The sequence below is a fragment of the Chinchilla lanigera genome, unplaced genomic scaffold, assembly GCF_000276665.1.
Source record: "Chinchilla lanigera isolate Chin_1 unplaced genomic scaffold, ChiLan1.0 scaffold00051, whole genome shotgun sequence".
Lineage (NCBI taxonomy): Eukaryota > Metazoa > Chordata > Mammalia > Rodentia > Chinchillidae > Chinchilla > Chinchilla lanigera.
In genome coordinates this window covers 4,923,728-4,935,621 of record NW_004955452.1, presented here as the reverse complement: position 1 = coordinate 4,935,621, position 11,894 = coordinate 4,923,728, and the positions used below count along the sequence as shown (strand labels likewise).

Sequence of the window (11,894 nt, the reverse complement as noted above, 5' to 3'; positions counted from 1 at the left end):
TTTTTTTGGTTTTTCTCCGGTACCAGGAACCAAACTCACGACCTTGCGCTTGCCAGGCAAGCGCTTTTGCTGCTGAGCTAAATCCCTGGCCCCTGTTCACAGATGTCATGGCAGAAAACTTCCCTGGTAGAAAGAATTTGACATACACTAAGTGAGGCATATAAAACTCCAATTAGCCACAATCAAAAAAATTCTATAGCCAGGCATATCATAATCAAGATTTCAGAAACTCAACACAAGAATAAAATCTTAAAAGCTGTTAGGGAAAAGAAACAAATCACCAAAAAGGAAAGCCCATCAGAATAACAGCTGACTTCTCAGCATAAACCCTCAAGTCAAGGAGAGCTTAGAGTGAAGTATTTAAAGTACTAGAGGAAAACAGCCTTCAACCCAGATTGGTGTACCCCACAAAACTATCTTTCAAAATTGATGGAGAAATAAGTTATTTCCATGATAAAGAACATCTGAGGGAATTTATGACCACCAAAACAGCACTCCAAAATGTTCTGAAGGACATTCTACCAAGAGATAACAAGGACTACAACTGCATGAACCCCAACAGAAGGAATCCACAAGGCCAGGCAAACAATTAAACAGAAGGAGGGGAAAAAAAAGAAAGGGAGCCAACAACAGGAAAATAACATGACAAGGATAAGTCAATACATATCATTTATAAACATCGATGTTAATGGTCTCAATTCAATAGTCAAAAGACACAGACTGGCAGAAGGGATCAAGAAGCAAGATTCAAGCTGGGCATGGTGGTGCACACCTGTTGTCCTAGCACTTGGGAGGCTGAGGCAGGAGGATCATTGTGAGTTTGAGACCAGCCTGGGCTACAAAGTGAGCTCAAGACCAGCCTGAACTGCATAGCGAGACCCTGTCTCAAAAAGACGAAAACAAAACAAGAAGCAAGATCCAACAATATTCTGCATACAAGAAACACACTTAATTCAAAAAGAAATTCATAGACAGAAAATCAAAGGATAGAAAACATTATTCCATGGGACAGGAACCCAGAAAAAGCAGGGGTAGCTATTCTATTTGCAGACAAAGTGAATTTCAAGCCAAGACTGATTAAAGAGATAAAGAAGATCACTACATCCTTGTAAAGAGAACAATCCAAGAGGAAGAGATAACAATCACAAATATACATGCAACAAATACCAGGGCACCCAACTATATTAAATATTAACAGCCATTAAAAATCAAGTAAGCACTAATGCAATTGTATTGGGGAATCTCAATACCCTACTGTCACAAAAAGATCAACTACGCAAAATGTCAACAATGAAATATTAGAGCTGAACCAAACTTTTGAACAAATGGACTTAGTAGATGTCTACAGAGTGTTCCACCCCACAGCATCAGAACACACATTTTTCTCAGCTCCAAAATAGACCACATACTAGCTCACAGAACATGCTTAAGTAAATGCAAAGAAACTGAAATTATTCCATGCATATTATCAGACTACAGTGCAATGAAATTGGAAATCAATGGAAAAAAAAAAAAAAACCATAAGAACTTCATAAACCCTGGAAAGTAAAAGGCCCTGAGTTCGATCCCTGGTAACAAAAAAAAAAAAAGAACTTCATAAACATGTAGAAATTAAATAGTACCCTCTTGAACAACTGATGGGTCACAAATGAAATTAAAGAAATTAGACAGTTTCTACAACTGAATGATAATGATGATACAGCATACCAGAACTTTCAGGACATAATGAAAGCATCCTAAGAGGGAAGTTTATAAAAGTGAGTATCCATATCAGGAAAACAGCAAGCTCAAATAAACAACTTAATGGCGAACCTCAAAATTTCTAGAAAAAGAAGAGCAAGCTAAGCCAAAAGCTCACACAAGGGAGGAAATTATAAAGATCAAAGCAGAAATTATCACATTGGAGACTAAGAAAATAATACAAAAAATCAATGAATGGAAGAGTTGGTTCTTTGAAAAATTAAATAAAATTAAAAAACCCTTTTCCAGCCTTATCAAAAAGAAAGAAAGAAAGAAAGACTCAAATCCATGCAATTAGGAATGTAAAGGGTGAAATCACAACAGACCCTGTACAAATCCAGATCATCTGCACCTACTTTGAAAACTTGTACTCTAATAAGATGGAAAATGTAGAAGAAATGGACAGATTCCTAGATACATATGAATTACCAAAGCTGAATCAAGAAGATATAAAAATCCTAAATAAACCAGTATCAATCAATGAAATCAAAGATGTAATTAAAACCTACCAACAAAGAAAAGCCCAGGCTCTGACAGATTTACTGCTGTAGTCTACAAGAAATTTAGAGAAGATCTAACACCACTACTTCCCAAACTCTTTAATGAAATTGAATTACAAAGTTTTTTTTGGTACCAGAAATCGAACTCAGGACCTTGCACTTGCCAGGCAGGTGCTTATGCTCCTGAGCTATAGGAGCATAAGCTCTTTAATGAAATTAAAAGGGAAGCAATACTCCCAAGGGAAGCAATACTCCCAAATTCATTCCTGGAAGCAAGCATTACCCTAATACCAAAACCAGAGAAGGACCCAACTAAGAAAGAAAGCTACAGGCCAATCTCTCTAATGAACATAGATGCAAAAACCCTCAATTAGATACAGCAAACAGAATGCAGTAAATTATTAAAAGATTATACACCATGACCAAGTGGGATTTATGCTAGGGATGCAGGGATAGTTCAACATATGCAGATCTATAAGTGTAATACATCCTACTAACAGAGCCAAGGAAAAAAATCATATGATCACCTCAATAGATGCAGAAAAAGCTTTTGACAAAGTCCAGCACCCATTTATGATAAAAACCCTACAGAAAATTGGAATAGATGGCCTATAGCACAATCTGTAAAAGCCATCTATGGCAAACCAACAGCCAACATCATACTAAATGGACAAAAACTGAGAGCTTTCACTCAAGTCAAGAACAAGACAAGGATGTCCACTGTCTCTACTCTTATTCTGCATAGTCTTGGAAACTTTAGCCATAACAATTAGACAAGAGAAAGAATTACAGGAATGGAAGAAGTTAAATTATCATTATTTGCAGATGACATGATACTCTACATAGAAAACCCAAAAAACTTCATAAAAACTGCTAGATTTAATAAGCAAATCCAGTAGCATAGCTGGATACAAAGTCAGCACTCAAAACTCCGTAGCCTTCCTGCACATGAATAACAAACTCACTGAGAGAGAAGTTAGGGAAACAACACCTTTCACAATAGTATCCAAAAAAATTTAAATACCTAGGAATCAGTCCAACGAAGGATGTGACAGACCTCTACATTAAAAACTACAGTACTCTTAAAAAGGAGATTGAAGGGGATATGAGAAAATGGAAAGATATCCCCTGTTCTTGGGTAGGAAGAACAAACTTAGTGAAATGGCCATACTTCCAAAAACTGATAAAGACTTAAGGCAATTCTGATCAAAATTCAACAGCATATCTCATGGAATTATAGAAAACAATCCTAAAATTCATTTGGAGCCCAAAGAAACCTAGAATAGCAAAGGCAATTCTGGGCAACAAAGGCAAGGCACAGGGCATCACAATCCTTGACTTGAAATTATACTATAAAGCTACTGTGATAAAGACAGCATAGTACTGGTAAAAAAACAAAAACAAAAACAAAAACAGACCTGAAGATCAATTAGAAGACTGAACAGATTAGAAGATGCAGAAACAACTCTAGGCATACTCAGCCACCTTATCTTTTTTTTTTTTTTTTTTTTTTTTCCAGTACCAGAAATCGAACTCACAACCTTGCGCTTGCTGGGCAGGCACTGTGCCGCTGAGCTAAATCCCCAGCCTCTTAGCCACCTTATCTTTGAGAAAGTTGTCAAACGCGTTTACTGGAGGAAAGATAGCCTCTTTAATAAATGGCGCTGGAAAAATTGGCCGTGCACATGCTGAAGCTTAAAATTGGACCTATGTCTTTCATCATGCACTAAACTAAATTCAAAATAGATCAAAGATCTAAATGTTAAAACAGAAACATTAAATCTGCTGGAAGATAGAACAGGTAAAACTCTTAAAGACAGTGGTATAGGCAAAGACTTTATGAATAAAATCCTGATCACATAGGAACTATCACAAAGAATCAACAACTGGGATTTGATCTTATTAAGAAGCCTTTGCATAGCGAGAGAAACCACCAACAGAGTGAAGAGACAACCCACAATGTGGGAAAAAGTGTTTGCCAGCTGTTCCTCAGACAAAGGATTACTATCAAGAACATAGAAAGAACTCAAAAATATCAGATCTCCCAAATTTAAAGACTCAATCCACAGATGGGCATCTGAGATAAATACACACTTCTCAGATGAAGACATACAAACAGCAAATAAATATATGAAAAAATATTGAACATCACTGGTCTTTCGAGAGCTGCAAGTTAAAACAACACTGAGATTCCATCTCACCCAAGGATGGCTATTATCAAGAAATCAACCAATAACAACTGCTGCAGGGGCTGTGGGGAAAAAAGAGCCCTTCTCCATTGTTGGTGGGAGTGTAGACTGGTGCAACCACTGTGGAATCAGTGTGGAGATTCCTCAAAAAACTAGAATTGGAGGCCCCATTTGACCCAGCTATTCCCCTTCTGGGTGTCTTCCCAGAAGAGTTAAAAACACTGTACCATGGCAATATATGTGCACCCGTGTTTATAGCAGCACAATTTGTAGTAGTTAGATCTTGAAAACAACCCAAATGCCCATCAACCGAGGAATGGTTTAAAAAAGATGTGGGCTTTTTATACAATGGAGTACTACTCAGTCATAAAGAAGAATAAGCTGGAGACTTTTATAGGTAAATGGATGCAACTTGAGACCATACTCATAAGTGAAATAAACCAGATGCACATGTGCGAACGTCATATTATCTCCCTAGTGCAAGAAGCTCAAAGAGTAAATAATATCCAAAATGTACAATAGATATTGTAAAATGGGGAAAAACTATTCAAAAGGAAAGAGAAACTGGGATGGGGAAAGGATAAAAGAAGGGAAAAGCAATATATATTTATGATAGTTAAGATAGTTATGCTACTAATTTTTCTTACTTTATTGAGAAGAAAGGTTTGTACTAATATTGTTTGTACAATTAAATGCTCATATCTTATACTCTAAGCAACTAATTTAAAGATAATAATATACAAAGTATTAACCATTGTTACCCTCCATTATCTTGTTATGAAATTTTATTCTATTTTCTCTTTAAAATAAAAAAAAAGTTTTCAAATCATGATAATAAAAAGTGGATGGAGCCAGGTGTGGTGTGGTGGCCCACGCCTATAATCCTAGCACTCTGGGAGGCTGAGGCAGGAGGATGGCAAGTTTAAGCCTAGCCTAGACAACTTAGGGATTTAGCAAGACCCTGTCTCAAGGCAAAACATTTTAAAAGGGCTGAGAATGTAATTCAGTATGAATGTCCTGGGTTCAATCCCCTGCACCAGACAAATAAAAATAGATGGATTATTGGTTTTGGTACAGTTTGGAATTCTCCATGAATGATGCATCTCCTTGCTGCTTACACTCAGAGTAGACGCTCCTGCTCCCTGCCCCTGTTCTGCCTCTGCTGGGGGAAGAACGTTCCAGGAGGCTGGATGACCTGGCTGGTCAGACTTCAAGTGAGGAGGACGTGGGAAGAAGGGTGCTGCGAAGACGGAGACTTATTGCAGGAATTTGTCGTAGAAGTGATGGGGGCTTCCACCAAGGTGGGGTGGTGGTAAAAATGCTGCCAGTTCTGGATATTTTTGGAAAGCTCAGCTGACAGCCTTTACCAGGAGCCTACTAAGTGAGTTCTTAAGGATTGCTAATCTTGCTATTCATGGAGCAAAATTAGCATGTGTCTAGAATTTCCTAAAGACTTGAGTTTGGCATTATAAGAAGTCCGGCTGCTTCGTGTTACGGACTTTATATCGTTCCCCAGTCCATGCCGAGCTGAAATTCTGCTGAGGAGTAGGAGGAAGTAGGTGTGCCTTTGTGTGGCTCTTTGCCCCACCAAAGTGAACTTCAGCCAACAGCAGGTAGGAGCTACTGATAAAGACTGGGCAGTCACCCCAGCTGCTCCTGGGCTCATTTGAAGGGGAAAGCCAGCTGCTGGGGTGGATCAGCTCTGGGCCAGTCTCATGACTTCAAGTGAAGCCTCCTACACGAAGAGAAGACATTCATGGCTCCTGCTACCTTTTGTTGCAGCTGGACGACCACAGAAGCATGATGCACATCCACGTGTTTGCAGCCTATTTTGGGCTGGCTGTGGCCTGGTGCCACTCAAGTCCTCTTCCCCAGCAGAAGGAAGTGCAGGAAGAAAATGTTCCGGTGTCCAGAAGCACCAGTATGTTTGCCATGCTTGGTAAGGACAAGGTGGGTGGGTGGTCTTCTGCTGGGGCAAAGCCAAGAGATTCAGAAAATGCCCTACTGAAAAGTCTGTCCATTACTCTCTTCCCTGAGGGCCTGAGGTATTTCCAGAGGGCCTTTTACCTGAAGGAATGTTTGTTGAGTTCATACCTTTGGATTAAACATTTCCTTCTAGGGACCCCTCTTCATTAATATTCTGTTGGCAGGACAGACTTCTTCTGTTTGAGTTTGAAGACATATATCTAATCCTTTGGACCTCAACTGAAAATAGGAAAGTAGAGGGGCTGAGGATTTAGCTCAGCGACACAGCGCCTGCCTGGCAAGTGCAAGGTTGTGAGTTCGATTCCCAGTACTGGAAAAAAAAAAACAAAACACAACCCCCCTCCCAAAAAAAAAACCCAAATAAAAATAAAAATAAAAAAGAAAGTAGGAAAGTAGAAAAGTGAAGAAAGTAGGGTCCGTGAGTAAGCATAGGGGTAGGAGGAGAGCAGCAGTAATGTTGCATTTTGCAAAGCAGCCCTGAAAATGATGAGTATAGATGGCTGGGGGAGGCTGGGAGGAAAATCAGACGGACAGACAGACAGCCAATAGCAGGTACATAAGTATCAGCCTATGGAGCCAAGTTAAAGCAGTATAGTGACTTTTAAAAACAAGCATTTGGCCATTACAGACAGGAGTCCGGAGGCATGGGGTCTCTAGGCCTTGTTTTCCTTGTAACATATGTAAGCTGATCCTCACCAGTTTGAGAACTCAAGAGGAGACATGACCTGCCCCAAGCCATGCAGCAAGAAAGTGGCCAAGCACAGACCTACCAGCTGTAGGACCCTCCTCCTCCGAAGCACCTGGAGATTCAGGACTTTGGAGCAGGGATGAGGCTCTGCCCAACGGCCCTCTCTGTCCCGCAGGGACCCTCTTCTTGTGGATGTGCTGGCCAAGTTTCAACTCTGCTCTGCTGGACATTGCAAATGAAAAGAAGAATGCTGTGTTCAACACCTACTATGCCCTTGCGGTCAGCACGGTGACAGCCACCTCAGTGTCAGCCTTGATTCACCACCAAGGGAAGATCAACATGGTAAGAAGGGGCCACCCCTTGGGCAGCACTTGGGGGTGTCAGGCCTAACCCACATCCTCACGCCCTCTCCTGCCACCAGCACCAGCTCTGTGTTTCCCAGTCAGGTGACTGCTGTGTGTGCCTGAGAGGGGGAAGTGAGATGGGCCCAAGGATGAAGGTCGTGTAGTCCTTCCACCAAGGGGAAGTGATGGTTTCAGGGTCAGTGAAGTAGGAACGTTTTACAGGGTTGCTTCTCTGCCAGCTTATCAAGAAGTCGTGGGCAGATGGTGTCCACTCTGCGCCTCACTCCATTCATACACAAGCTATTTTTTTTGCAGATTGATATCCACAATGCGGTGCTGGCAGGAGGTGTGGCTGTGGGTGCCTCGTGTCACCTGATTTCCTCTCCTTGGATTGCTATGGTGCTGGGCCTTTTGGCTGGGTTGATCTCTGTCGGGGGAGTCAGATGCCTGCCGGTGAGGAATTACCCACTGCTTTGGCTGAGACCAGCGGGAACCTGGGTTTATGGTGGGCTATCATGGGCGCCAGGGCTGCATTAGATAGGTGTTGGCACTTTCTCCATCGGCTTCAAAGTCTGATGAGGGACCCACTATAGATGAATGGTGCATTTTTTAGGGTGCTGGAGAACAAGTAAGGTGACCCCTTCAAGTTTTCTTGGGCATGAGAGGGAGTTTGTTATACGGCAACTAAGGTATCATATGTCAGAGGTGCTGCCGGGAACCCAGGAGTGCCTGGCATCAGGGACTCCTTGTGGGGCAATGCTAGGAAGTCTCTGCTCTTTCTTTGGTTTTCCTGCACATCTGCTTTATTCTCTCTCTGTAGACCTGTTACCTCTTCTCCTGTACAGAGTGGGAGAATCGGTTGGCCTTTTGCTTCCAGAAAGTAGCCAATTCCAAATCCTCTGGAGAAGGGGCTCCTTGGTTTAATTAGGGAAATGTATCATTTTGGACATACAGGGCTGTTGCCATGGGGGGGGGGGCAGGAGAAGCACCCAGAGGAGCGAGAGCCAGGCTGATGATCCAGCTCATGTCCATTTCTGATTGGTTTACTTCTTCAAGTGGGTTTTCCTTCGGTACTCCACTGATTGTACCAGAACACTCCATTACGGTCAACTGGTTGTAATGTGCTCCTAAGAGAAACATTTAGAGCCAGCAAATCTAAAACATTTGAAGGAAAAAGAAGACTTCTGAAGGCTGAATTTGGATAAATGGTGGATATTCAAGAAGTCAGTTTTGACTCAAAGAAGAATATACCAACAGTAGCCCGAGGATAAGACAGTGTGCTTTTCATCCGTACAGTGAGCACAAATGCCTTATTTCTTCTGGCTTTGAACCCCTGAGATGAAGGAGGACATGCAGAGCAAAAAATGCTGGCGATGCTGCCATCTGGCTCAGTGTCCACGATTTTCTTGGTGCCTCAGTTACTGACTGTGTCACAGGAACGGGGAGGGAGTTCTACTTAAAGGCCATTCGTTCATTCATTCATTCATTCACCAAATATGTTCTAATACTTATCCTGTTTCTCAAGCAACAGTTTAGTGAAGGCAATGGACAAATACATGCAATGCAGTATGATAACTGCTGCAAGAGCCCATCAAAGCTAGACTAGGACAGGTCAGAAAATACTTCCCGGAGCTTAGAACATCCAAGCCACGCAGTGACAGATAAGCTGTATTAGCCAGGCAAGGAAGCGGGAAATACATCCCAAGCAGGAGCGGTGTGTACAAAGACTCAATGGTGAGGAAAGATTGTGTTCCAACCAAGAAACAGACATTCTCCTGGCCACAGCTTTGGGGTCACCCTCTAGCCTGGTGGGACCGGAGCCTGGAGAGATGGATGGTGCTTGGGTCCATCTCCTGGACTAGTGAGGAGTCTGGTTTTGTTTTTGGAAGACAATGGGGATTCTAAGGAGGGAATTCGCCCAGTGAAATTTGCACTTGTCTAGGGGAAGAGATGGAAGGAACATTGAACAGGCGTCTTGGGTGCAGTCAGGTGTTTTTCTTCTGACTTTTCATCTCATCAGCCATGTTTTATTAATGACAGCCCTTAAATGTGGCTAGACCAGTGTTCACCCCCATCCCACCCAGGAGACAGCTGATAATATCTGGAGACTTCTTGATTGGTGCAACTAGGCAGGGTGTTACTGGCATCTAGAAGGTAGAAGCTAGGGATGTATTAAACAGCCTACGCATCCTTCTGCCCCCACCCCAAACACGGGGTTATCAGCTTTGAATGTGATTTGTGCCTACACCAGCCCCTTGCTGCTCAGAGTATGACTCAGTAGCAGGAGCATCACGTAGGAGCTTGTTAGCAATGCAGCACCTGAGGCCCCACCTCACCCCATGGAGTCCTTATCTGTATTGTAAAGAGTCTCCCGGGGATGCATGTTCAAGTCTGAGGAGGGCAAGTTTTTCTGTTATTCCCCTTTGGTGGTCTTGGATGGGGAGGAAATTTGAGTCTCACTTGCAGATCTGCTCATAATGCCATTTGTCCCCAGGTGTGTTTTAACCGTGTGCTGGGGATTCAGGACCAAAGTGGCGTGCACTACACTTTCGGCTTGCCAGGTCTGCTGGGAGGGTTCACTTACATGGTGCTGATAATGCTTCAGGCCTCCGGGAAACCTAGGTGAGTTTCTAAGCTCCATCCTTCACACCGGTCCAGCTCTGTAGCAAATGAACCCAGAGCCCCATGCAGGGGAAATGCATTCAGGGCCAGACACTCAGTAGGGCCTCAGGAAATTTTTGTTGGCTGATGTACTCAGAAATTGTCACCATGCACGGCATTATCACTCCTCTAGGCCACTTCTTATCCAAAAGGTGCAGCTTCGTCTGCTGGGCAGAGGCTCGAAGTCCTGAGCTGCACAGATGCAGACAGGCCAGATGGATCTGGGCCAAGCCCACTCGGTCAGTTTTGCAGACAAACGGTGGTTGAGGTCAAGGTGAAGAGCTTGCACTGCGGAGTCAGACTGGTCTTGAAACAGTTCCCATCGCTTCCTGGCTAGACACGCCGCTGCACCTCCCCCAACCCTGGCTCCCCCAGGGAGAATGAAGTCCTCGGTGAGGTTATTGAGAGGGTACTTGATGCCTGTGCTATATGCTTAGGAGGATTTAATAAACAGTGTAGGAAAACCGTTCAGCCATCAGTCTATTCTTTCAACTTAGTTCCCCTAATAGCTAATTAAAAGGAATATCTCAAAGGGAGTGGGGGCACACATCTGTCATCTCAGCTGTTCTGGAGGCTGAGGCAGGAGGCTAGCCTAGGCAACACAGCAAGACCCTGTCTCAAAATAAAGTAAAAAATGAGCTGAGGATATTGCTCGTGGTAGAGAGCACTGGCCTGACATGCATGAGGCCTATGTTCCATCTGCAGTGCTATAAAAAAAGAAAATAGAAACACTTTTCATAGGTCTTTTGGACATTTGAATATCTTGTGAAATATTTGTTCAAATTCTTTGGGCCTTTTTCTATTGTATTTTTTTATTTTTATTTTTATTTGAGACAGAGTCTTGTTGTGTACTCCATGCTAGCCTTGAACTCACTGTGTAGCCCAGGCTAGCCTTGAGCTCACAGCGATCCTCCTGCCTCAGCCTCCTGAGTGCTGGGATTATAAGTGTGTATACCATACCCAGCTCAGAATTCTTTATGTATTCTAAATGTAGGTCCTTTGTTATACATATTATGTTCTCCTTTTTTTTTGGTCTTTTTGAGACAGGGTCTTGCTATGCAGTTCAGGCTGGCCTTTCTTTTAAAAAAATTTTTATTTTATTTTATTTTATTTTTCAGGCTGGCCTTGAGCTCACTTTGTAGCCCAGGCTGGCCTCGAACTCCCAACTATCCTCCTGCCTCAGCCTCCTGAGTGCTGGGATTACAGGCATGCGCCATCATGCCCAGCTTGTTCTCCTATTTTTGTAAGTTACTTTTCCCTTTCTTATGTCTTTTGATAACACAAGTTCATAATTTTAATGTAATCCAATTTATCACGTTCCCTGTATTTTACTCTTTTATGTCCAGTTTAAGAATCTTTTTTGAGCAGGGTGTGGTGGTGCACATCTGAAATCTCATCCCTTGGGAGGTTGAGGCAAGAGGATCATAAATTTGAACCCAGCCTGGACAAGTTGACATAGTGAGACGCTTTCTCAAAATTTAAAAAAATGCATTAATAAGACTGGTGGTTGGGCTGGGGATTTAGCTCAGCGGCAAAGCGCCTGCCTGGCAAGCGCAAGGTCGGGAGTTCGGTTCCCGGTACCAGAGAAAAACCAAAAACAAACAAAAAAAAAAGACTGAGGGTTGGGTGTGGTGGTGCACCCCTGTAATCCCAGCACTCAAGAGGCTGAGGCAGGAGGATTGTTGTGAGTTGGAGGCCAGCCTGGGCTACAAAGTGAGCTCAAGGTCAGCCTGAACCACATAGTGAGACCCTGTCTCAAAAAGACAAAAACAAACAAACAAATAAA

At 42.8% G+C, this 11,894-nt stretch overlaps 1 protein-coding gene across 2 annotated transcripts in view; it reads left to right on the top strand.

Moving 5' to 3' along the window:
• Rhce (Rh blood group, CcEe antigens) overlaps nucleotides 1-11,894 on the top strand; it is a 43,293-nt gene that overhangs the window by 20,553 nt on the left and 10,846 nt on the right. The window contains exons 4-7 of one of the 2 annotated variants that reach the window (XM_005394822.1): nucleotides 6,212-6,368; nucleotides 7,279-7,445; nucleotides 7,763-7,900; nucleotides 9,942-10,069. In XM_005394822.1, the coding sequence (XP_005394879.1) occupies nucleotides 6,212-6,368; nucleotides 7,279-7,445; nucleotides 7,763-7,900; nucleotides 9,942-10,069 (590 nt within the window). The remainder of the gene's footprint in view (nucleotides 1-6,211; nucleotides 6,369-7,278; nucleotides 7,446-7,762; nucleotides 7,901-9,941; nucleotides 10,070-11,894) is intronic. The other variant, XM_013519668.1, reaches the window with a different exon arrangement.